Source organism: Bufo bufo, chromosome 6, assembly GCF_905171765.1.
Source record: "Bufo bufo chromosome 6, aBufBuf1.1, whole genome shotgun sequence".
In the NCBI taxonomy this organism is placed as follows: Eukaryota; Metazoa; Chordata; class Amphibia; order Anura; family Bufonidae; genus Bufo; species Bufo bufo.
Genome location: NC_053394.1, coordinates 161210381 through 161236121, shown reverse-complemented (window position 1 = coordinate 161236121; position 25741 = coordinate 161210381). Strand labels below are relative to the sequence as shown.

General features: G+C 43.2%; 2 protein-coding genes across 3 annotated transcripts in view; one reads left to right on the top strand and one right to left on the bottom strand.

The window, feature by feature from the left end:
• Positions 1–25741, bottom strand: part of LOC121004919 (glutathione S-transferase P 1-like) — a 643183-nt gene that overhangs the window by 117883 nt on the left and 499559 nt on the right. The window lies entirely within an intron of this gene.
• Positions 573–7340, top strand: LOC121004222 (glutathione S-transferase P 1-like). The gene is made up of 6 exons (XM_040436390.1): positions 573–583; positions 899–1154; positions 5787–5874; positions 6205–6308; positions 6382–6489; positions 7148–7340. Exons 1-6 carry the CDS (start codon positions 573–575, stop codon positions 7334–7336), a joined length of 756 nt encoding a protein of 251 aa, XP_040292324.1. The 3' UTR covers positions 7337–7340.

Genomic DNA, 25741 nt, shown 5'->3' with positions numbered 1-25741 from the left:
TACCGCAAAAAGGAGGGATTTGTGAGAGTCAAGATTTTAACTTCTCCTGTAGTACACATTTGTCTCCACTAGATGGCAAATGTCAATTAGGAGCCTCATGTACATTCTCTTTGTTCTAAGAACAATTAGTGAAAGAAAGGAGGAGTTAAGTTGCTATTTTTCAAATGTGCCAATCAACTCAGGAATAAAGTTAGTAAACTACTCCCTTTTTGTCACAGAGCCAATAAACTTGCATCTAGGACCACCCATTTGTCTACCTCATGTTGCCTATATAAGTGTATGTAACTGTAATAAAGGATGAGATATTTTCCATGATACCAGCCTGCATTGGTCTCATTAGAGAAAGCTGTATGAGCTCATACTTATAATTCTAACTGATTTGGAGCCACACAAAAGAAGTTGTGTCGTAGATTTTGCGACGACACTCTTTAGTGCCTGAATACACCATCACTTATTTTAATGCCAGAGGTAAGTAGAGGTTTTCTTTCTTAGAACCAAACCATTTAAAGCATTTTTACATTGATGGTCTACTACGGTCAGCTGCACCTACAAGGGCTGTTTCTCACGAGCGGATGCCGTGCGGGTAATCCGCTGTGTGAAAGACCGCCAAGCCCCGCACTGGACAGCAGACACGGAGCAGTAACATGATTGATAATGCTCCGTGCCCCTCTGATCTTTTTACTACAGAATCACGGTAAGATAAAGTTGTCACCGTGATTCTGTAGTAAAAAAGTTAAGACACGGAGCATTATCAATCATGTTACTGCTCCGTGTCTCTGCTGTCCGGAGCGGGGCTTGGCGGTCTTCCACACAGCAGATTACCCGCGCGGCATCCGCTGGTGTGAAAGGGGCAGAATTCCTCACAGAGCGACATCCAAACGCGTGTCTGGTACTGCAGCTTGGCCCTAGTCAGAATATCGGGCTGCCGTAAGGAAGAGGCTATAATAGAAGATGACTGGATTTTCATTTTTGTAACGTTTGGGGGAGAACTGCATTGTGGTCTGCAGGGGTTTGGGGTGAGTTATTTCTCTTTGATTTCCTTGTCAGGTCGTTGTGAAGCTATGCGAATGCTCATGGCTGACCAGGGAGCTCAATGGAAGGAGGAAGTCGTAACGTCTGATGACTGGCAGAAGGGGGATCTGAAGAAAGCTGCGGTAAGATGAAACCCTTCATGGACAAAGTATAATGGTAAAATGTAGATCAGGTGATGGCGTGGGATCGGGGTCTGTGCCCGCTCCATCACTTGTGGATGCCAGCTCTGGTATACTGCTGCATTCTGTGTTTCCTCTCACCCTAATAGACTGCCTGTCAGATTTACAGTAACAGAATGAGTGATTAGAGGAGCACAGGTTCAGATCCCCTATTAGGCCCTTATTTTGCAGATCGCTCCATACACACAACTGCAAAAACTGCACAGATCAGTTATTGAGTTATTCAGCGCACACAGGCAAACGCACTAGATGATGCTCATGCGCGAGATTATAATTTTTTTTTTTTTTTACTGCTGCGGCAGGGTGATGTCCGCACATCAAGAATAGCAGATGAGGGAAGGAGCAGGGCTCTCTAAGAATGGGTGCGGCCGGGCTCCATGAGCGATAAGTTCCGCCCCTTGGACTCTTTTACAAGCTCATTGCCATATTTATGAAATCTTTTTTTTTAGGGGCACAAATAAATTTAGATTGCCTCTACAGTTCTGGTTAGAATGCCCTCAAGGAGACCTACAGTGCCATATGAGCAGTGGTATACGCTCACTAGTGGTGACAGAATGCCTTTAATTCAGATGAGGGGACTGCTCATGTGTGCTCCTAGAGTTCATGGTTGATGACAAGGATGTCACCATAACAGCTAGTGGCAACCAGGAGTCTACTGTACCTACAGGTGGCATGAGGGTCTAGTCTGCAAACTTGATGTGTGGTGACTGTATGCTGGAAGGGTGTACAGAACCAGTGATGGACCAGGGGGTGACCTCCTTGGAGGTAAAGTAACTGTGCAGCAGGGGTTAATGCAAGTATCTTGAGTACTGACATCTCAGACTGCTGAGTAAAGCACTAGTGTTGTGGAAAATGGAGGATCATCCTGGTGTGAGTATCTATTGGCCCTGTCAATCAAGAGAAGGGCGTGAAGAGGTGGGCAAACAGCCTCTAGGAGCAGATGCAATGCCCCCCCCTTCCCGCCCTCGCTCCTAGAGGCTAATTAGCATATTATAAAAAATCTCAATGGCTTCAGGCAGTGAGATGGCTCTAATATAGGTATGTATAGGTATGTTCAGCTGACATTAGCACATCGCTAATGTCAGCCAGCTTAATACCATTTTTCAGGTGACAGAAACCCTTTAAGAGGGACCACCCTCTCCACCTCCAGTTCTGTTTCCTGTCCTAAGGATTCATCACTGCAGTTTCTAAGTTATCCCCAGTTTGCAGAAATAGGATCCCTCCTTGGGATTTAAACTTGGTTCTTTCAGCCCTGATGTCAGATCCTTTTGCGCCAATAAACAGCATTTCCCTTAAGATGCTCTCCCTAAAGCTGGCTTTTCTCCTAGCGATGACCTCTGCTAGAAGAGTTGGGCCTCTTTCACACGGGCATCCCGGATTTGCTACGGATGCGTTGCGTGTGCATTGCGGGGAAAACCGTGCGAGTAGGCACGCAATTGCTGTCGGTTATTGTTTGCAGTCCCTTATAACATGGTTATAAAGGGAAAATAATAGCATTCTAATACAGAATGCTTACTAAAATGTGGATTGAGGGGGGGGTTAAAAAAATAAAAATGAACTCCCCTCATCCAATTGATCGCGCAGCTGGCATAGTCTTCTTGCTGCTTTCAGGACCTGCAAAAGGACCTATCTTCATTTAGCAGAACCTGCGCTTATGTCAAAGGTCCTGAAAGAAGCAAGAAGACTATGCCGGCTGTGCGATCAATTGGATGAGGGGAGTTTATTTTTATTTTTTTAACCCCCCTCAATCCACATTTTAGTAAGCATTCTGTATTAGAATGCTATTATTTTTACTTTATAACCATGTTATAAGGGAAAATTATAGTGTATACACTTTAATGGGGTCCGAGTTGCTTTCATCCCTATCATCTCCTAGCAACCATGCGTGAAAATCGCACCGCATCAGCACTTGCTTGTGATTTTTCATGCAGACCCATTCATTTCTATGGGGCCTGCATTGCGTGAAACGCAGAATATAGAGCATGCTGCGATTTTCACACAATGCACAAGTGATGCGTGAATATCACCGCTCATCTGAACAGCCCCATTGAAGTGAATGGGTCCGGATTCAGTGGGGTGCAATGCGTTCACCTCAGGCATTGCACCCGTGCTGAAAACTCGCCCGTGTGAAAGTGGCCTTAGTGAGATTGCTGCTCTTTCCATTGACCAGCCTTACTTAAAAATCTTGGCTAGGGTGGTTATTTCTACTGATCCTTCTTTTGCCAAAGGTGTCTTCCTCTTTTCACCGTTCCCAAGAGATAGTTCTTCCCTCCTTCTGTGCTTCTCTAAAAAGAGAAAAAAAATCGGAGTTCCATTGTTTAGATGTGAGGAGATGTTGAATTCAATATCTGCAGGTCACACAGCCCTGGAGGTCCTTCTCCCGTTTGTTGATTTCCTTTCAGGGTGCTAAGAAGGGCTCTGCTGCATCTTCCCAGACTATTGCTAGATGGATAAGGCAAGCTATTTACTTAGCATAAACTCATCCAAGGGAACTGTTCTGCCATCAGGGTTCAGGGCTCACTCTACTAGATCAGTCTCTACTTCCTGGGAAGAGGGCCTCCGCTTCTATAGAGCAGATTGTAGGGCTGCCACCTGGAGTTCAGTATACATTAAGATGTTGAAACCGTACATTTCACCTTTAACTCTTAATCCTAGTTGTCCTGGATATAATTGGTCGCTATCGAAGACTGTCAGACATTCACACCGCATTCACTCGGGCAGCAACCTGCAGACACCAGAGTTGTGTCTGAGTTATTCCGATACAGAGTTGGCACTCAACCAGAGGCCCCAAATCTTTTCAAACCTGTCTGGTGTACCCCTAGCTTCAAAGGTCAATTTGTACATGGGTAAAGTTGCATTGATGAGTGGAGTCCAGTGGGATAAGGAGGGACTCTTTGGAGGCTTCCAATTTAGCAGGATGGACTTCCTAGCATAGAATAGTAGTAACCTATAAAGGATTGTAGTGTATTTGGTAGGAATGTCGTTGACAAGGCCCAGTAGACTAATTCTGGGGATATAACTGCCGGGAGACCCAGTCTGGAATTGAGATATCTGTGTGCGTCTTCCCAAAAGTCTGCAATAACTGGACATTCCCAAATCATGTGCATTAACGTTCCCTTGCCAATGCCACATCTGGTACAGATATCTGAGTTTGTATATGCGAGCTAGACGCACAGGAGTCAAATATACTCTGTATCCACTTAGCCTGAATCGGCTGATCCCGCGCACAAATCACCGATCTCCATGTAGAGGCTAATTCCCTCTCCTGCCGCAGGTCTAAATTCGTGATATCCTCTTTCCATTTGATGAAAGCTTTAGTTATAGGCGAAGGTTGATAGGATATTAGTGTCCCATAGAAGGCAGAGACCATTTTACCATGTTCTACTCGCCTGGCAATTTTCTCTATCTCCCCATATTCCAGCCGCAAAGGGCCCACCCCAAATTGAGACTCGCATACATGCCTCAGTTGGAAAAACCTAAAGAGGGATGAGTGTGGTATATTGTATTCGGCCTGTAGAGCGGAGTCTTAAAAACCCCCTCATCATACAATTGGGTGAGGTATTTAATCCCCCTCTGCAGCCAGAACTCAGTCTGAGAGAGAAGCCAATTCTGGGAGTTTAGGGTTTCTCCATAGGGGCAAAACTGTGGACCATACGTTTTGTGTTTTTTGTCCCCTCACCACCACAAACTGGTTCCATGCATTGATCACCCCCACCATAAGGAAGGTAAGGTGTTCCACCGGGTATTTGCCTGCCCTATAGACCAAGTTCGTCATGGCCTCAGTGCAGGGCTGATCGTGATCTGTGGAAGACCCGTCAGCTCCTGCACTCCCCTGGGGGTCACATCACCACCGGGCCTGGACAGGACTCATTGAGTGCTGTGTATACAGCGATCTAGTAGGCAGGGACCTACAGGAATGGTCCCTGCCTGCTCTCTGGGGTGTCCTGCTGTCACTGACAGCAGGCCACCCGCTCGGCAGCTGCCATCTCTGAAAGGACGTTCCAGAATGTGGTTAATATTTGAGTTATTTTATGTAAAAAAATATTAAATGTTAATAAATATATTATGTTCTTAGTCTAAGGCCCTTATTTATCACCACTAGAACACCCTGCTTATCATTAGGTTTGGTCATCAATTCTCACCTCTCCTGTGTTCCTTCCTGTCCTTATACTATAAACCAGGAGTAGGGAGACTCCAGCTGTTGTGGAACTACAACTCCCAGCATGCATGCTTCCTCTACTCTTCTCAGAACTCTCATAGAAATGATTGGAGCATGCTGGGAGTTGTAGTTTCTCAACAGCTGGCGTGCCGAAGGTTCCTGTCCCCTGCCCTAGATGCTCCACTTCCAGTACCCATGTTTCCTCTATTTTCCCTACGTTCATCCCTATTGATTGTATGCATGGAAGGAGCGCTTCATCACTGTGGATGTGGGGACCTGACCAGTACTCTTTACACAGTTTTTTTTTTGTTGTCTTCTGCATCAATCAGATCCCATCGATGCCAGGAATTTTGCTGTAGTTAACACATTCAGTGCTGTCAAACTATCTTACAGTTCCTTGTCTTTTCTCCTTGTAGGTGTATGGCCAACTTCCAGGATTTAAAGATGGAGACTTCACTCTGTATCAGTCCAATGCCATGTTGCGCCTTCTTGCCAGGAATCATGGTATTACAACTTAAAGGGGTTATACGAAGTAACATATGCCCCCCCCCCATGCCCAGGCCCCTCATATAGATTATACTTGCCCACCTCCCCAGCACCTGAGCCGCTCCTGATCCCCCGCACAGCTGCATCTCCTGGTGACTCTAGGGAGGCTAGTCCCCGTCATGGCCTGCTATTGGCTGTTTCCCACCCCCCATTGCCAGATGTTTTAATCCACACGACTGGGGGATCAGGAGCAACTCAGGTGTCGGAGCTTCTTTTGTTCTTTCATGTATTGAGCATGTGGATCCCTCTGCATATATTTACTCATTCAGAACTATGATTGGGTTGTAGATCTGTATGGGAAAAATCCTCGTGAGGCAAGCCTCATAGACATGGTTAATGACGGAGTGGAAGATCTTCGGCATAAGTATTTGAAGATGATCTATCAGAACTATGTGAGTGACACCCAGAAGTCTGACAGAGAAATGTCTTCCTCTTCAGAAGATTCATGTTTCCTTTTTTGTTTAGGAGAATGGAAAAGATGATTACGTTAAGGCTCTGCCCACTGACCTTGGTCACTTTGAACGTCTGCTTGCCTCTAACAATGAGGGGAAGGGGTTTGTGGTAGGAGCTCATGTGAGTATTGATTTGCTTTAGTTATACTAGGACTATTTAATTGACAGGCCATTGATCTAAAAATTGATTTAAAAAAAGTAATTCTGTCACTGACACAGGCTGCTGTTAGAGAGCCTGCAAGAAATGGAAAGTCCACATAGGAATACTCGTGTTCATAAAGATCTAAAAGCTGTGCACACCTTCACAACCAACTTTGTTGCTCCAGTACTTTAGCAGCAAGTAAGGGACACATGGAAAACTGTATGACAGCAGGATGATTGTTTGTAGTCTGTTACCATGGAAACGCATTGACGTGTACCTTGGATTATAAACAACTTTGTATAAATCCATAGTACAAGTGAGGAGGAGAAATTTATATGTTAGAGATAGAGAAATGCCTCCTTCACTTATCAGGGCCATTCATTGTTTAATAGTCCAGCTGACAGTAAATCTGCTCAGTACTTGTATTATGTTCTCCATACTGGTTCCCCTCTTCATAGACCTTTCTGCGAACTGACCATGAATTCAGGGTGACTTGAACAATTAAGAAATGCAGGGGGGTGGGGGGCCTGTACCCTCCTGAAATGAACGGAGCAACTGGTTGGGCCGGAATACCCATTAAGTCGTTGACTCCTAAAGTTGTGATATCTAACTGCATTATTTCCCTATTGCTTTGTAGATTTCCTTTGCCGATTACAACCTGGTGGATCTTCTGCACAACCATCTTGTTCTGGCACCAGACTGCCTTTCAGGCTTCCCACTCCTCTGTGCCTATGTCAAACGCATTAGTAGCCGTCCCAAGCTTGAAGCATATCTCTCCAGTGATGCCCACAAGAAGAGACCAATCAATGGCAATGGCAAGCAGTGAGCATTGAGGAAAGTGGAAAAGGTTATGAATCCAGACTACAATACAACCGTAAAGTCAGAATCTAGTAATGTACGTAGATGTGCCTACTGCCACTCTCCCTCATGTGTCCTAAAGAGAATTTTATTGGCACCTCTGATAGTTTTACAATCCATGTAACTGTAGGTTGTTACTAGATATAAGCTGTGAATAGTTATTACTGGTTTCTCCTGGATTGTTGAAAAATAAAATATTTTGAAAGGTGGTGGTATGTATGTTTTTTAATTTAGCCTGAATGGATTTAGATCGGGTGTCAAACGCTGTTTTGTTTTACCGAGGGCCATATCGGCAGTATGGTTGCCTACAATGGGTTGTTAGAGTGTTAGTATTCAGCTACAGGGTGATCTTGGTTGCAGTGTAGCAGTACTCATGTAGAAATGGGGCCACAACACGACTCCCACGTTTGCTACATCTGCAATCAAGTTTAGAATTTTCGAAGCAATTTTTTAAATTCAACTTTTTTAACCTCTTGCGTACCTGTACGCCCTGATGCCCCGGTACTTGAGGACACAGGGCGTAAAGGTAGGTCCTGTGTATTTCCAATCACCGGTGGGCGGTGTTTGGAACTGGGTCCCTCCTGAAATCAATCAGCAGGCACCCTGGGTCAATGCCAAGGGGGGTCCTGTGACCCCCCCCCCCCCCCCCCCCGTATCAGCGATCGCTGCGGACTAACCTCTTCTATGCTGCTGACCGCGGCATAGAAGGAATTTGTGTTTGAGTGAGCCCATCGAGTCCCCGTGCTGCTGTGGCGGGGACTAGATGTCTCAGAAGGCAGCCTGATGCCGTGCAGAGGCTGCCCAATGCTTTGCACAGCATTGGGAACTGCCTTCTACGGAAGCCGAGGAGATCCAGCCTCAGGCTGGGTCTCCTAGGTAACCTGTTAGTTTATGATTCAGTGTTATACACTAACAGGCAATGCATTACAATACAGATGTATTGTAATGCATTGCAGAGGGGATCAGACCACCAAAAGTGAACATCAGAAATTAAGTAAAGAAAAAAAAAGTGAAAAAAAGTGTTTTTAATAAAATGAATATAGTAATAAAATTAAGAAAAAAAGGAAAAACGCACCTTTCCCCTTATTTTATAATAAAAAACAAAGAAAAAATCCCACACATTAGGTATCGACGCGTCCGTAATGACCGGCTCTATAAATATATGACATGATCCACCCTGTCAGATAAATACCATAAAAAAAAAGGAATTTGTCACCTTACATCACAAAGTGCAACACCAAGTGATCAAAAAGGCGTATGGTACTATTTTGGGGGCAATCTAACCGTCATCTCATCCCACAAAAAATTAGCCCCTACCTAAGACAGTCGCCCAAAAAATAAAAAAACTATGGCTCAGAATATGGAGACACTAAAACATAATTTTTTTGTTTAAAAAATGCTGGTATTGTGTAAAACTTAAGTAAATAAAAAAAAGTATATATTAGGCATCGCCGCGTCCGTAAGAACTTGCTCTAAAAAAATATCACATGATCTAACCCCTGAGGTGAACACTGTCATTTTTTAAAAATAAATATGGTGTAAAAAAAAAGCCATTTTTTGTCACCTTACATCACAAAAAGTGTAATAGCAAGCGATCAAAAAGTCATATGCACCCTAAAATAGTGCCAATCAAACCATAATCTCATCCCGAAAAAAATGTGCCCCTACACAAGAGTCTCCCAAAAAATAAATAAAACTATGGCTTTCAGAATGGTGAGACACTAAAGAATAATTTCTTTTTTTAAATGCTTTGCTATGTAAAACTGAAACAAATAACCAAAAAAAGTTCTGATATTTGGTATTGTTGCATCCATGATAACCTGCTCTATAAAAATACCACATGATCTAATCTGTCAGATGAATGTTGTAAAGAAACAAAAAATAAAAACTGTGCCAAAACAGCTATTTCTTGTTACCTTGCCTCACAGTGTAAAATAGAGCAACCAAAAATCATATGTACCCTAAAATAGTACCAGCAAAACTGCCACCCTATCCCGTAGTTACTTAAATAAGGTCACTTTTTTGGAGTTTCTACTCTAGGGGTGAAATCTGCTTTCCAAAAAAACATATGGCATTCCTTTCCTTCTGCGCAATGCCGTGTGCCAGTACAGCAGTTTACGACCACATATGGGGTGTTTTTGTAAACTACAGAATCAGGGCCATAAATATTAAGTTTTGTTTGGCTGTTAACCCTTGCTTTGTAACTGGAAAAAATTGATTCAAATGGAAAATCTGCCAAAAAAGTAAAATTTTTAAATTTTATCTCTATTTTCCATTAATTCTTGTGGAACACCTAAAGGGTTAATAAAGTTTGTAAAATCAGTTTGGAATACCTTGAGGTGTAGTTTCTAAAATGGGGTCATTTTTGGGTGGTTTCTATTATGTATGCCTCACAAAGTGACTTCAGACCCGAATTGGTCCTGAAAAAGTGGGTTTAAGAAATTTTCTTCTTAGATTTGCTTCTTAACTTCTAAGCCTTGTAATGTCCCCAAAAAATAAAATGGCATTCCCAAAATGATCCAAACATGAAGTAGACATATGGGGAATGTAAAATAACTATTTTTGGAGGTATTACTATCTATTATAAAAGTAGAGAAATTGAAATTTGGAAATTTTCTACAAAATTTTGGTAAATTTTGTAGTTTTGTATAAATAGAAATAAAAATTTGACTCCATTTTACAAGTGTCATGAAGTACAATATGTGACGAAAAAACAATCTCAGAATGGCCTGGATAAGTAAAAGTGTTTTAAAGTTATTCACACATAGTGACACTGGTCAGATTTGCAAAAAATGGCCTGGTCCTTAAGGTGAAAATGAGCTCGATCCTTAAGGGGTTAAGGATCAGTTCTGAAGTCACTTTGTGGGGCTTACATAGTGGAAACCTACCTCCATAAATGACCCGATTGTAGAAACTACTCCCCTCAAAACTGATTTTACAAACTTTGTTAACCCCTTAGGTGTTCCACAAGAATTAAAGGAAAATGAAGATGAGATTTCAGAATTTCACTTTTTGGGCAGATTTTCCATTTTAATCCATTTTTTTTTTTCTTTAACCACTTTAAGCACCACAGGTTTATACCCCCCTAGTGACCAGGCCCTTTTTTACAAATCGGCACTTCACAACTTTAACAGTTTATTGCTTGGTCATGCAACTTGGCACCCAAATGAATTTTACCTCCTTTTCTTCTCACAAATACAGCTTTCTTTTGGTGGTATTTGATTGCTGCTGACATTTTTCGTTTTTCTGATATTAATCAAAATAGACCAATTTTCTCAATAAAAGTGTATTTTTAACATTCTCTGATTAAATAGTTTAAATATAATTACATTTCTATACAAGTTTGTGTCAGAATTTATTGTGCTACATGTCTTTGATAAAAAAAATCCAATAAGTGTATAGTTATTGGATTGCGCAAAAGTTCTAGCGTTTGCAAAAATGTGAATTTCCGCATTTTGAATCTTCTATGAACTCGCCATGCCCCTCATGGAATACGAGTTCATCGAAGTTTTTTAGGTACAAGTTAACGGAAATTGATTTTTTTTTTTTCTTACAAAGTCTCATACCACTAACTTGTGACAAAAAATAAAATTTTACATGAACTCACCATACCCCTCACGGAATACCTTGGGGTGTCTTCTTTCCATAAATACCTCACTTGTGGGGTATTTATACTGCCCTGGCATTTTAGGGGCCCTAAAGCGTAAAGTCGTTTGGAATCCAAATGTGTAAAAATGCCCTGTGAAATCCTAAATGTACTCATTGGAATTTGGGCCCCTTTGCACACCTAGGCTGCAAAAAAGTGTCACGTGGTATCGCCATACTCGGAAGAAGTAGGGCAATGTGTTTTGGGGTGTATTTTTACATATACCAATACTGTGTGAGAAATATCTCTGTAAATGACAACTTTTTCAAATTTTTTTTTTATACAAAGTTGTCAATTTACAGATATTTCTCTCACCCAGCATGGGTATATGTAAAAATACACACCAAAAAACATTGCCCTACTTCTCCTGAGTACGGTGATACCACATGTGTGACACTTTTTTGCAGCCAAGATGCGCAAAGGGGCCGAAAGTCCAACGAGTACCTTTTAGGAGGGCATTTTTACGCATTTGGATTCCAGACTTCTTCTCATGCTTTAGGGCCCCTAAAATGCCAGGGCAGTATAAATACCCCACATATGACCCCATTTTGGAAAGAAGACACCCCAAGGTATTCCGTGAGGGGCATGGCGAGTTCATAGAAGATATATTTTTTTTGTTTGGCAGTTAGTGGAAATTTATTTTTTATTTATTTTTGTTTCTCAGTCTCCCTTTCCGCTAACTTATGACAAAGTTCAATCTTTCATGGACTCAATATGCACCTCAGCGAATACCTTGGGGTGTCTTCTTTCCAAAATGGGGTCATTTGTGGGGTGTTTGTACTGTCCTGGCATTTGAGGGTCTCCGCAATCATTACATGTATGGCCAGCATTAGGAGTTTCTGCTATTCTCCTTTGGCCTCATGCACACAACCGTTTGGGTCCGCATCTGAGCCGCCGTTTTGGCAGCTCGGATGCGGACCCATTCATTTCAATGGGGCCGCAAAAGATGCGGACAGCACTCCGTGTGCTGTCCGCATCCGTGGCTCCGTTCCGCTTTGCGGAAAAGAATAGGCATTTATATTGCCGGCGCCCGTTCCGCAAATTGCGGAAGTCAACACGGGCGCCTTCCGTTTTTTGCGGATCCGCGGAGGCCTTATATTGAGCATACGGGTAATGAGATTATTTTTTTTTTTTCGTTTAGCCTCTGGGCTGAAAGAAAAAATGAACGGCACAGATTTCTTCATTCACATCGATCAATGTGGATGAAAAAACTCTGCCAAAAAATGTGCAAAAAAAAAAAAGCTGCGATCGCTAATAAAGATCCAAAAAGCTCAAAAGTGATCTTTATAGCGCCGCAGCGATTTTACGGTGTTTTGCAGTGATCAGAAAAAAAAATATTCTGTCACTGCGGTGGGGCGGACTGAACGCAAGTGTGCGCACAAGATCAGGCCTGATGGGCGAACACTGCGTTTTTTGTAGAGCCTAAGGTGACCCTAATGTACTGATATAGATCTGATTGCGATCAGTCTTGATCACTTACAGATACTATATAGTACTAGTGCTGATTAGCAACAGCGATGACGCTAATCAGCGACTAATCAGTGACTGAGGTGCGGTGGGCTGGGCGCTAACTACCTAACAAGTAGCTAACTGGCGGTGATAAGGGACCCTTAGGCCCCATTCACACGTCCGCAATTCTGTTCCGCATTTTGCAGAACCGAATTGCGGACCCATTCATTTCTATGGGGACAGATTTTGTCCCGCTCGGATCCGGAATTGCGGATCTGCACTTCCGGGTCCGCACTTCTGTTCCGCAAAAATATAGAACATGTCCTATTCTTGTCCGCAATTGTGGACAAGAAAAGGCATTTTCTATATAGTTCTGGTAATGTGCGGATTCGCAAAATGCGGAAAGCACATTGCCGGTGTCCGTGTTTTGCGGATCCGCAAAACACATACGGACGTCTGAATGGAGCATTACAGGGGGGTGATCAGGGAGTCTATATGGGGTGATCAGGGGTTAATAAGTGACGGGGGAGTGTGAGTGTAGTGTGGTGCTTGGTGCTACTTACAGAGCTGCCTGTGTCCTCTGGTGGTCGATCCAAGCAAAAGGGACCACCAGAGGACCAGGTAGCAGGTATATTAGATGCTGTTAACAAAACAGTGTCTAATATACCTTTCTGGGGTTAAAAAAAATCGCATCTACAGCCTGCCAGCGAATGATCGCTGCTGGCAGGCTGTAGATCAACTTGTTAACTTCGCGATCCTGTGAGCGCACGTTCACAGGAAATCTCGGCTCACGCGAGACTGTGGACGCCTATCGGCGTTACGTGTGCGGCAAGCGGTTAATACAAGGGCAGGAACCTGACGATTGTATTGTACTATATGCTTTTTGTCTACCGACTCTTGTGAGTAGAATAAAACCTTTTATAAAAAGATTGCAAAAGGGTGCTTCACTATTCTGCCAATCTTCTTTAACCCTGTAGAGGAGGAGGTCTGGGGAAGATCGGATCCTTTGGATGAAGAGGAGAGGGGCTGGCGCCTTATGCTATCCACTGTTGACCGGGAGACATAGTCTCTAGCAGCGCGGTTCCAAAATCTTCTTTATTTGTATAACCAGTGTGAATGACCTACCACACTACTCCGGGACCAGCAGCAGCGCAAGTAATTGTCCGTGTTGGGACACAGGACTGACATTTCTTTTTGGTTAATACATCGAGGCTTAACAGCCAAACAAAACTCAATATTTATTACCCTGATTCTGCGGTTTACATAAACACCCCACATGTAGTGATGGACGAACATCGGCCGGGACGGTTTGCGAACGCGTGAATGCGATCAAATGTTCGCGAACCGAAAGTTCGCAGTGGGCTCTATTCACTTTAATGGTAGGCGAACCTGAAAAACCTTCAGCTCATATTTGCAGCCACCAAATACTTAGTAGAAGTGCACAATTAGTCCCACAACATGGACAGTGACATACTAGAGGGGGATCAATGACATAAATTCCAACAAAAAATATGTGTCTTAAAGGGGTTGTCCGTAACATCAGGGATATGTAACGCCCCTCTGGTCCGGTGACATCACAGGGCATTGTGCAGTCTTATCTATGAAGATAGAGAGGAGGGATATGCGGGCAGGAGGCGGAATATAAATGAGGGGGGAGGATGCACGGAGGAGTGGAGACTGATCTGACTGACAGCCCGGATGCCGCGATCCTGCGCTGCCTTGTGGGACCCACAAGGCAGTGCGACAGGAAGTTACCACAGATATACACAAACATGTCAATGTGGGGGACCCTGGAAGCACTGGAGAAGTGCTATAAATACAGGAACACAACAGGGGGACCTTAAATCAGCTAGAAATGGTAAAATATCATGTTTTTAAAAATCTATTTGATCCCGGACAACCCCTTTAACCAGGGGACATTTTTATGCGTCTTAAAGGGAAATTCTCTTAAATGTGCCCTGTTCCGCTACCTAAATGCACTATATAGAAAGTATATTATTGGTATATACCACCCCTGCTTCAATCACTTTTGGGGGGGGGGGGGGGGCAACTGGTATATCACACCAGTAGAAATTATTTGTTCCAATAATGCTTGTCCCTCTATATACCTGCGGTATCGCAGCAGAACTGCACACAACTGCCGCACAATACAAATGCACTATATTATACTTTCTATGTTAGAAAGTACGGTATATTATAACATTGTACAAGGAAGGCAATCCATTAGAATATACAGTCGTGGCCAAAAGTTTTGAGAATTACATAAATATTGGAAAAGTTGCTGCTTAAGTTTTTATAATAGCAATTTGCATATACTCCAGAATGTTATGAAGAGTGATCAGATGAATTGCATAGACCTTCTTTGCCATGAAAATTAACTTAATCCCAAAAAAAAATTTCCACTGCATTTCATTGCTGTCATTAAAGGACCTGCTGAGATCATTTCAGTAATCGTCTTGTTAACTCAGGTGAGAATGTTGACGAGCACAAGGCTGGAGATCATTATGTCAGGCTGATTGGGTTAAAATGGCAGACTTTACATGTTAAAAGGAGGGTGATGCTTGAAATCATTGTTCTTCCATTGTTAACCATGGTGACCTGCAAAGAACCGCGTGCAGCCATCATTGCATTGCATAAAAATGGCTTCACAGGCAAGGATATTGTGGCTACTAAGATTGCACCTCAATCAACAATTTATAGGATCATCAAGAACTTCAAGGAAAGAGGTTCAATTCTTGTTAAGAAGGCTTCAGGGCATCCAAGAAAGTCCAGCAAGCGCCAGGATCGTCTCCTAAAGAGGATTCAGCTGCGGGATCGGAGTGCCACCAGTGCAGAGCTTGCTCAGGAATGGCAGCAGGAAGGTGTGAGCGCATCTGCACGCACAGTGAGGCGAAGACTTTTGGAAGATGGCCTGGTGTCAAGAAGGGCAGCAAAGAAGCCACTTCTCTCCAAAAAAAACATCAGGGACAGATTGATCTTCTGCAGAAAGTATGGTGAATGGACTGCTGAGGACTGGGGCAAAGTCATATTCTTAGATGAAGCCTCTTTCCGATTGTTTGGGGCATCTGGAAAAAGGCTTGTCCGGAGAAGAAAAGGTGAGCGCTACCATCAGTCCTGTGTCATGCCAACAGTAAAGCATCCTGAGACCATTCATGTGTGGGGTTGCTTCTCATCCAAGGGAGTGGGCTCACTCTCAATTTTGCCCAAAAACACAGCCATGAATAAAGAATGGTACCAAAACACCCTCCAACAGCAACTTCTTCCAACAATCCAACAACAGTTTGGTGAAGAACAATGCATTTTCCAGCACGATGGAGCACCGTGCCATAAGGCAAAAGTGATAACTAAGTGGCTTGGGGTCCAAAACCTTGACATTTTGGGTCCATGGCCTGAAAACTCCCCAGATCTTAATCCCATTGAGAACTTGTGGTCAATCCTCAAGAGGCGGGTGCACAAACAAAAACCCACTAATTCTGACAAACTCCAAGAAGTGATTATGAAAGAATGGGTTGCTATCAGTCAGGAACTGGCCCAGAAGTTGATTGAGAGCATGCCCAGTCGAATTGCAGAGGTCCTGAAAAAGAAGGGCCAACACTGCAAATACTGACTCTTTGCATAAATGTCATGTAATTGTCGATAAAAGCCTTTGAAACGTATGAAGTGCGTGTAATTATATTTCACTACATCACAGAAACACCTGAAACAAAGATCTAAAAGCAGCTTAGCAGCAAACTTTGTGAAAACTAATATTTGTGTCATTCTCAAAACTTTTGGCCACGACTGTACATAAAGATAAAACGTAACCTTTAATAATGTTACTATTATAGGCTCATTTAGACGGCCGTATACTATCCGCAAAAATGACCCATTCACTTCTATGGGGCCCTTTTCTATTCCACAGTTCTGCAAAAAAAATGAAACATGTCCTATACTTGTCGTTGAAAATCAGGACATGGCCCCATTGAAGTCTATGGGTCCGCAAAAATACTGAATGCTATCTGTTTTTTTACAGACATGCTAATCTTTCCGCAAAAAAACGGATCCGCATTTTTGCGGACAGCATACGACTGTCTGAATGAGCACTAAAAGATATCCCTCAAAATTAAAATAAATTCAATTATTAGGGTCCATTCACACGACCGTAAGTGTTTTGTGGATCCGCAAATTGCGGATCCTCAAAACACGGACACTAGCAATGTGAATTCCGTAATTTGCGGGACGCACATCGCCGGCACTATAATAGAAAATGCCTAATCTTGTCCGCAATTGCGGACAAGAATAGGACATGTTCTATTTTTTGCGGACAGCATATTCCGGCCCCATTGAAAATGAATGGGTCTGCACCCGTTCCGCAAAATTGTGGAACGGATGCAGACCCATTTTGCGGACGTGTGAATGGACCCTTAAAGTTAAGCAAAAAGCATAGTAGGCAATAACAAGTGCTCGGCAGCATTAAATCAGAAACCATATTTACTACCACAAATAGAAATAAATAAGTGGCACTCACCATTCAATGCGAATATTTCTTTTATGCTGGGTACAGAGAGGGGAATAACAAACCCATGCCCTGAGCCCCTACAAAAAACAAAAACCAGCGGGACACCCCGTCCCTTTGTATTTTCATTTAGGTACAGTCCAATGGCCGATATAATTAAAAAGGTCATCAGAGATAACTGGAATATTGTAGCAAGTGATACCAATCTGAAAGATATGTAAGATTCCCGTCCCTTGATTGCATTTAGGAGGTGCCATACCTTACGTGACAAATTGGTCTGCAGCAATTTCAAAGAAACAAAAAACTATACTTGGCGAGATGTTTGGTCACCCAAACGCAATAAAAGGTGCGACAGCTGCTCTTTTTGCAGGTTCAATCCACAGTGGTCATACATATCTTTCGGAGGTATTAACCATAAAGTGAACACACTAATTACATGCAGGAGTAAATATGTAGTTTACCTAATCCTGTGCAAATGTGGTAGATTCTACATTGGCAAGACGGTCCGCTGCCTTTTTGAACGTATCCGTGAACACATACACTCAATCACCACTGGCAAGGGTGTCCCGCGCCTCATAGAACACATACAGTCCGTACATAACGGGGATAGTTCAGTCCTCAGATTTGCAGGCTTAGAGGTTGTTCAGAATCCACCGAGAGGTGGCGATAGAGGACCGGAATTATTAAGAAAAGAAGGCAGATGGATTTTGCGCTCAAATGCTACCGGTCCTCTGGGACTGAATGAAAAACTTGATATGAGTGTCTTTCTGTGATGATTCAATATTATATGTATGTTTTTTATTGCTTTTATTGTTTCACTGATATCTCACTCGAAACATTGATACACCCCCCAGTTGCTGACGTGGCCTGCACTCGCAATGATGTGCGACAGCCCACAACAGTATTTATGGTCCGTGGTAACGGAATCCATAATGCAATTCTGCTTCTACCACCAAACGAAGCACAAACAAATTTTATAACATGAAATTCGCTCATCCCTACAAAGTGGTTTTGCCTCCTCTGTGCGCCCTCCACACGGATTAGAATATATAATGGCCGCCTCTGTATTATTAGTATATATAATAGCCCCCTCTGTATTATTATAATATATAATGGCCCCTCTGTGTTATTATACTATATAATTATTATACTATATAAAGCCTGAGAAAGGGACACATCCGACCCTCGAAGTCACCTGTTGCCGCTGTTTTTTTTTTTAAAGAAAAGATTGTTCTTTAAGGCCCCTTTCACACGGGCGAGTATTCCGCGCGGATGCGATGCGTGAGGTGAACGCATTGCACCCGCACTGAATACCGACCCATTCATTTCTATGGGGCTGTTCACATGAGCGGTGATTTTCACGCATCCCTTGTGCGTTGCGTGAAAATCGCAGCATGCTCTATATTCTGCGTTTTTCACGCAACGCAGGCCCCATAGAAGTGAATGGGGTTGCGTGAAAATCGCAAGCATCCGCAAGCAAGTGCGGATGCGGTGCGATTTTCACGCACGGTTGCTAGGAGACGATCGGGATGGAGACCCGATCATTATTATTTCCCCTTATAACATGGTTATAAGGGAAAATAATAGCATTCTGAATACAGAATGCATAGTAAAATAGCGCTGGAGGGGTTAAAAAAAAATAAAAAAAAATTTAACTCACCTTAGTCCACTTGTTCGCGCTGCCGGCATCTCCTTCTGTCTCCTTTCTTCAGGACCTGTGGTGACGTCACTCCGGTCATCACATGGTAAGTCACATGATCTTTTACCATGGTGAATCACCATGGTAAAAGATCATGTGACGTACCATGAGATGACCGGAGTGACGTCATCAAAGGTCCTGTAATTAATGCTCACCACAGGTCCTATTCAACAAAGGAGACAGAAGGAGATGCCGGGACGCGATCAAGTGGACTAAGGTGAGTTAAATTATTTTTTCTTTTTTTTTTAACCCCTCCAGCGCTGTTTTACTATGCATTCTGTATTCAGAATGCTATTATTTTCCCTTATAACTATGTTATAAGGGGAAATAATACAATCTTACAGAACACCGATCCCAAGCCCGAACTTCTGTGAAGAAATTCGGGTTTGGGTACAAAACATGCACGATTTTTCTCACGCAAGTGCAATACGCATTAAAATGTTTTGCACTCGCGCGGAAAAATCGCGGGTGTTCCCGCAACGCACTCGCACATTTTCCCGCAACACCCGTGTGAAAGAGGCCTAAGACCATGTCTGGATTTCACGGAGCTGAACTGTATCACAATTCGTGACCCTGAACTGTATCACAATTCGTGACCCTTATTAGTAAATATGATCTGTTATATGGCTTCTCTGCTCCTCTGCTGGTCCTTTTCGTCGGTTGGATCCAGCAGAGGAGCAGACTGAACTGTGAGTAGCACCAAACACTTCACTGTAGCCCAAGATCACCCCCCTGCACCCCAATTAACCCTTTGATCACCCCTTTGATCGCCCCTGTCAATCACTAGTGAAAGGAAAAAAAGTGATCAGTGTAAACTGTCACTTTTTTTTTTTTCACTGGTATTGACTGTTAGGTTTTAGGGATAGTTTAGGCCCCTTGGTTAGGTAGTTTAGCGTGAGTTAGCGCCCAGCCCACCGCACCGCAGTCACTTATTCGCTGTTTAGCGTATCGCTAATCAGCATTTGTACTTTTATAGTATCTGTAAGTGATCAAAACTGATCACGGTCAGATCTATAATTGTATTAGTGTCACCTTAGCTCGCCCTCCACCCAAAACGCAGTGTTTGCCCGATCAGGCCTGATCGGTCGCCCACACGTGCGTTCACCCACGCCCGCCCCGCCGCAGTGACAAAAAATATATATTTTTTGATCACTGCACATTCACTTTACACGCGCTGCGGCGATAAAAAAATCAGTTTTGATATTTTTTATCAACCGCAGCGGCCTCCGGTACTTCGCTAGCCTCCCCTTTGTAAGACAGGCTTGCTTTTTTTCTTGGGTAGTCTCAGGGAATACCCCTAAATTTAGTAGTCCAAAATGTCAAACAGGGGGTATTCTTCTGAAGAGGCCTACAGGATTCTGACCCAGTCGGATGAGGAGTGGGAACCCTCATCTGACGAATCTAGCGGGTCAGAATATGAACCTGTAGAAAGCAGTGGCTCTCTGACCCAAAGTTCGGACGAGGAGGCTGAGGTCCCTGATAGCACCAGGCGTACCCGGCCCCGTGTCGCTAGACCACAGGTTACGCAGGATCCGCTTCAAGAGCGTTCCCCCTTTCACCGCCCAGTCTGGAGTTCGGGTTGAGACGGCTCATATCGGTTCGGCCCTGGGATTTTTTGAGCTGTTCTTGACTGCGGAGCTCTTAGACTTAGTTGTGGCAGAAACAAATCGGTATGCCACACAATTTATAACCGCAAACCCGGGAAGCTTTTATGCCCAGCCTTTCCGGTGGAAACCAGTCCAAGTTTCCGAAATTAAAAATTTTCTGGGCCTTCTCCTCAACATGGGTCTAACTAAAAAGCATGAATTGCGGTCATATTGGTCCACGAACCCAATTCATCACATGCCCATGTTCTCTGCTGCTATGTCCAGGACACGATTTGAGACCATCCTGCGTTTTCTGCATTTTAGCGACAACACCACCTCCCGTCCCAGAGGCCACCCAGCTTTCGACCGGCTCCACAAAATTCGGCCCCTCATAGACCATTTCAACCAGAAATTTGCAGATTTGTATACCCCCGAGCAAAACATCTGCATAGACGAGTCCCTAATACATTTACCGGGTGCCTTGGCTTCAAACAATACATCCCAAGCAAGCGTGCCCGGTATGGGGTCAAATTGTATAAGCTCTGTGAAAGGGCCACAGGCTGTACCCACAAATTTCGTGTCTATGAGGGAAAAGATCAGACCCTGGAGCCGGTCGGTTGCCCTGACTACCTGGGGAGCAGTGGGAAGACAGTCTGGGACTTGGTGTCACCCTTATTCGGCAAGGGGTACCATCTTTATGTGGACAATTTCTACACAAGTGTGGCCCTCTTTAGGCATTTGTTCCTAGAACACCGTGCGGCTCGTTACCACCCGTCTTGCAAGGGGGGAGAGGGCTGCCTTGTGTAACGAAGAACTGCTCGCGGTGAAATGGAGAGACAAGCGTGACGTTTACATGCTCTCCTCCATTCACGCGGACACGACATTCCAAATTGAGCGAGCAACCCGTGTCATTGAAAAGCCCCTCTCAGTCCACGACTATAATTTGCTCATGGGAGGGGTGGACTTCAATGACCAGATGTTGTCTCCGTATTTAGTTTCCCGCAGAACCAGACGCTGGTATTAGAAGGTGTCTGTATATTTGATTCAATTGGCTCTGTATAATAGTTTTGTTCTCTACAGTAAGGCTGGGAGAACAGGATCCTTTCTCAAATTCCAGGAAGAGAACATCGAGAACCTCGTGTATCCAGAAGGTTCCGTGGCCCCATCCACCAGTGTAGTTAGCCGTCTACACGAGCGACATTTCCCCAATGTCGTTGCTGGTACCTCAACCCAACCGTCACCCCGAAAAAGATGTCGTGTCTGTAGCAGGAGTGGAATAAGGCGTGACACCCGCTATTTCTGTCCTGACTGTCCTGACCACCCTGCCCTATGCTTAGGAGAGTGTTTCCGGAAGTACCACACACAGGTACACCTAGCATAGGGATCACATCTCACCAGGACAGGCACACAGGGCTATTAGGGCCCATTCACTCACAGCTGCTGCAAACGTCTCCTTTCACATGGGACAAAGTGCATAACGTACTTCGCCACATCTTTGGGCGATTTGCGCTTTGCACATTGACCCATGGGGAAGGAGAGGTTTGTTCTAATAAAGGTAAAAAAAAAAAAAAAAAAAAAAAAAAAAAAAAACACCAGTAAGCAAAAAGGTTAATGTTCAGTTCAAAAAGTTAAAGTTTATATGTTCTCTTCCAAAGTTAATAAAATTATTGTGTTGCGGCCTGGTTTTTTATTTTTTTTTATTTTTTTTTTACCTTCCAGGTGGACCAACCGATCGACTAGCTGCAGCACTGATGTGCATTCTGACAGAAGCATTGCGCTGCTGTCAAATTACACGCAAGTCGGTGTATGCGGCGCTGCCAGACGAGATTTCTCCTCTGCAGTAAAAGATACGTTTGCCGAGGCATATGAGCTGAGGTGGTGGCGGTGTTCCTATGCTTTGGCAAACACTTTGTATATAAAAAAAATAAAATAAAAAAAATCCCGGCAATGATTTATTCATCCACATCGATTGATGTGACTGGAGAAATCTGGTTTGCCAGGGCATACGAGCTAAGTGGGTATGGATGTTGGGCGGAGCTTCTATGTCCTGGCAGACGCCTTTCCCCTCCTTTTTCTTTTTTTGGCAGAGATTTTTTCATCCACATTGATCGATGCGAATGAAGAAATCTGTGCCGTTCATTTTTTTCTTTCAGCCCAGAGGCTGAACGGAAAAAAAAAATCTCATTACCCGTATGCTCAATATAAGGAGAATAGCAGAAACTCCTAATGCTGGCCATACATGTAATGATTGCAAAGACCCTCAAATGCCAGGGCAGTACAAACACCCCACAAATAACACCATTTTGGAAAGAAGACACCCCAAGGTATTCGCTGAGGGGCATATTGAGTCCATGAAAGATTGAAATTTTTGTCCCAAGTTAGCGGAAAGGGAGACTTTGTGAGAAAAAAATAAAAAAAATCAATTTCTGCTAACTTGTGCCAAAATTTTTTTTTTTCTATGAACTCGCCATGCCCCTTATTGAATACCTTGGGGTGTCTTCTTTCCAAAATGGGGTCACATGTGGGATATTTATACTGCCCTGGCATTTTAGGGGCCCCAAAGCGTGAGAAGAAGTCTGGTATCCAAATGTCTAAAAATGCCCTCCTAAAAGGAATTTGGGCACCTTTGCCCACCTAGGCTGCAAAAAAGTGTCACACATGTGGTATCTCCGTATTCAGGAGAAGTTGGGGAATGTGTTTTGGGGTGTCATTTTACATATACCCATGCTGGGTGAGATAAATATCTTGGTCAAATGCCAACTTTGTATAAAAAAATGGGAAAAGTTGTCTTTTGCCAAGATATTTCTCTCACCCAGCATGGGTATATGTAAAATGACACCCAAAACACATTCCCCAACTTCTCCTGAATACGGAGATACCACATGTGTGACACTTTTTTGCAGCCTAGGTGGGCAAAGGGGCCCACATTCCAAAGAGCACCTTTCGGATTTCACAGGTCATTTACCTACTTACCACACATTTGGGCCCCTAGAATGCCAGGGCAGTATAACTACCCCACAGGTGACCCCATTTTGGAAATAAGACACCCCAAGGTATTGCGGGTGGCGAGTTCCTAGAATTTTTTATTTTTTGTCACAAGTTAGTGGAAAATGATGATTTTTTTTTTGATTTTTTTTTCATACAAAGTCTCATATTCCACTAACTTGTGACAAAAAATAAAAACTTCCATGAACTCACTATGCCTATCAGCGAATACCTTGGGGTGTCTTCTTTCCAAAATGGGGTCACTTGTGGGGTAGTTATACTGCCCTGGCATTCTAGGGGCCCAAATGTGTGGTAAGGAGTTTGAAATCAAATTCTGTAAAAAATGACCAGTGAAATCCGAAAGGTGCTCTTTGGAATATGGGCCCCTTTGCCCACCTAGGCTGCAAAAAAGTGTCACACATGTGGTATCTCCGTATTCAGGAGAAGTTGGGCAATGTGTTTTAGGGTGTCATTTTACATATACCCATGCTGAGTGAGAGAAATATCTTGGCAAAAGACAACTTTTCCCATTTTTTTATACAAAGTTGGCATTTGACCAAGATATTTATCTCACCAGGCATAGGTATATGTTAAATTACACCCCAAAACACATTCCCCAACTTCTCCTGAATACAAAGATACCACATGTGTGACACTTTTTTGCAGCCTAGGTGGGCAAAGGGGCCCACATTCCAACGAGCACCTTTCGGATTTCACTGGCCATTTTTTACAGAATTTGATTTCAAACTCCTTACCACACATTTGGGCCCCTAGAATGCCAGGGCAGTATAACTACCCCACAAGTGACCCCATTTTGGAAGGAAGACACCCCAAGGTATTCCGTGAGGGGCATGGCGAGTTCCTAGAATTTTTTATTTTTTGTCACAAGTTAGTGGAAAATGATGATTTTTTTTTTTTCTTACAAAGTCTCATATTCCACTAACTTGTGACAAAAAATAAAAACTTCCATGAACTCACTATGCCCATCAGCGAATACCTTGGGGTGTCTTCTTTCCAAAATGGGGTCACTTGTGGGGTAGTTATACTGCCCTGGCATTCTAGGGGTCCAAATGTGTGGTAAGGAGTTTGAAATCAAATTCTGTAAAAAATGACCAGTGAAATCCGAAAGGTGCTCTTTGGAATATGGGCCCCTTTGCCCACCTAGGCTGCAAAAAAGTGTCACACATCTGGTATCTCCGTATTCAGGAGAAGTTGGGCAATGTGTTTTGGGGTGTCATTTTACATATACCCATGCTGCGTGAGAGAAATATCTTGGCAAAAGACAACTTTTCCCATTTTTTTATACAAAGTTGGCATTTGACCAAGATATTTATCTCACCCAGCATGGGTATATGTAAAATGACACCCCAAAACACATTCCCCAACTTCTCCTGAATACGGAGATACCACATGTGTGACACTTTTTTGCAGCCTAAGTGGGCAAAGGGGCCCACATTCCAAAGAGCACCTTTCGGATTTCACCGGCCATTTATTACAGAATTTGATTTCAAACTCCTTACCACACATTTGGGCCCCTAGAATGCCAGGGCAGTATAACTACCCCACAAGTGACCCCATTTTGGAAAGAAGACACCCCAAGGTATTCGCTGATGGGCATAGTGAGTTCATAGAAGTTTTTATTTTTTGTCACAAGTTAGTGGAATATGAGACTTTGTAAGAAAAAATAAAAATAAAAAAAAAATCATCATTTTCCGCTAACTTGTGACAAAAAATAAAAAGTTCTATGAACTCACTATGCCCATCAACAAATACCTTAGGGTGTCTACTTTCCGAAATGGGGTCATTTGTGGGGTGTTTGTACTGTCTGGGCATTGTAAAACCTCAGGAAACATGACAGGTGCTCAGAAAGTCAGAGCTGCTTCAAAAAGCGGAAATTCACATTTTTGTACCATAGTTTGTAAACGCTATAACTTTTACCCAAACCATTTTTTTTTTACCCAAACATTTTTTTTTTATCAAAGACATGTAGAACAATAAATTTAGAGCAAAATTTATATATGGATCTCGTTTTTTTTGCAAAATTTTACAACTGAAAGTGAAAAATGTCATTTTTTTGCAATAAAATCGTTAAATTTCGATTAATAACAAAAAAAGTAAAAATGTCAGCAGCAATGAAATACCACCAAATGAAAGCTCTATTAGTGAGAAGAAAAGGAGGTAAAATTCATTTGGGTGGTAAGTTGCATGACCGAGCAATAAACGGTGAAAGTAGTGTAGGTCAGAAGTGTAAAAAGTGGCCTGGTCTTTCAGGGTGTTTAAGCCATAGGGGCTGAGGTGGTTAACCAGATTGTTGGGGCTAAAGTTTTTTCTAAGTTGGATTTAAGAGGGGCATACAACCTAGTCATGGTCAGGGAAGGGGACGAATGGAAGACGGCCTTCAATACCCCTGAGGGCCATTTCAAGAATTTGGTTATGCCCTTTGGTTTGATGAATGCTCCAGCCGTCTTCCAACATTTTGTGAACAGCATTTTTTATCATTTAATGGGGAAATT

Bases quoted from the DNA above. Each gene is read 5' to 3' on its own strand.
- LOC121004222 (XM_040436390.1), top strand. The intron at 1,155-5,786 runs GTAAGATGAAAC...TTCTCCTTGTAG, and splicing joins GGGATCTGAAGAAAGCTGCG to GTGTATGGCCAACTTCCAGG. The intron at 6,309-6,381 runs GTGAGTGACACC...TTTTTTGTTTAG, and splicing joins AGATGATCTATCAGAACTAT to GAGAATGGAAAAGATGATTA.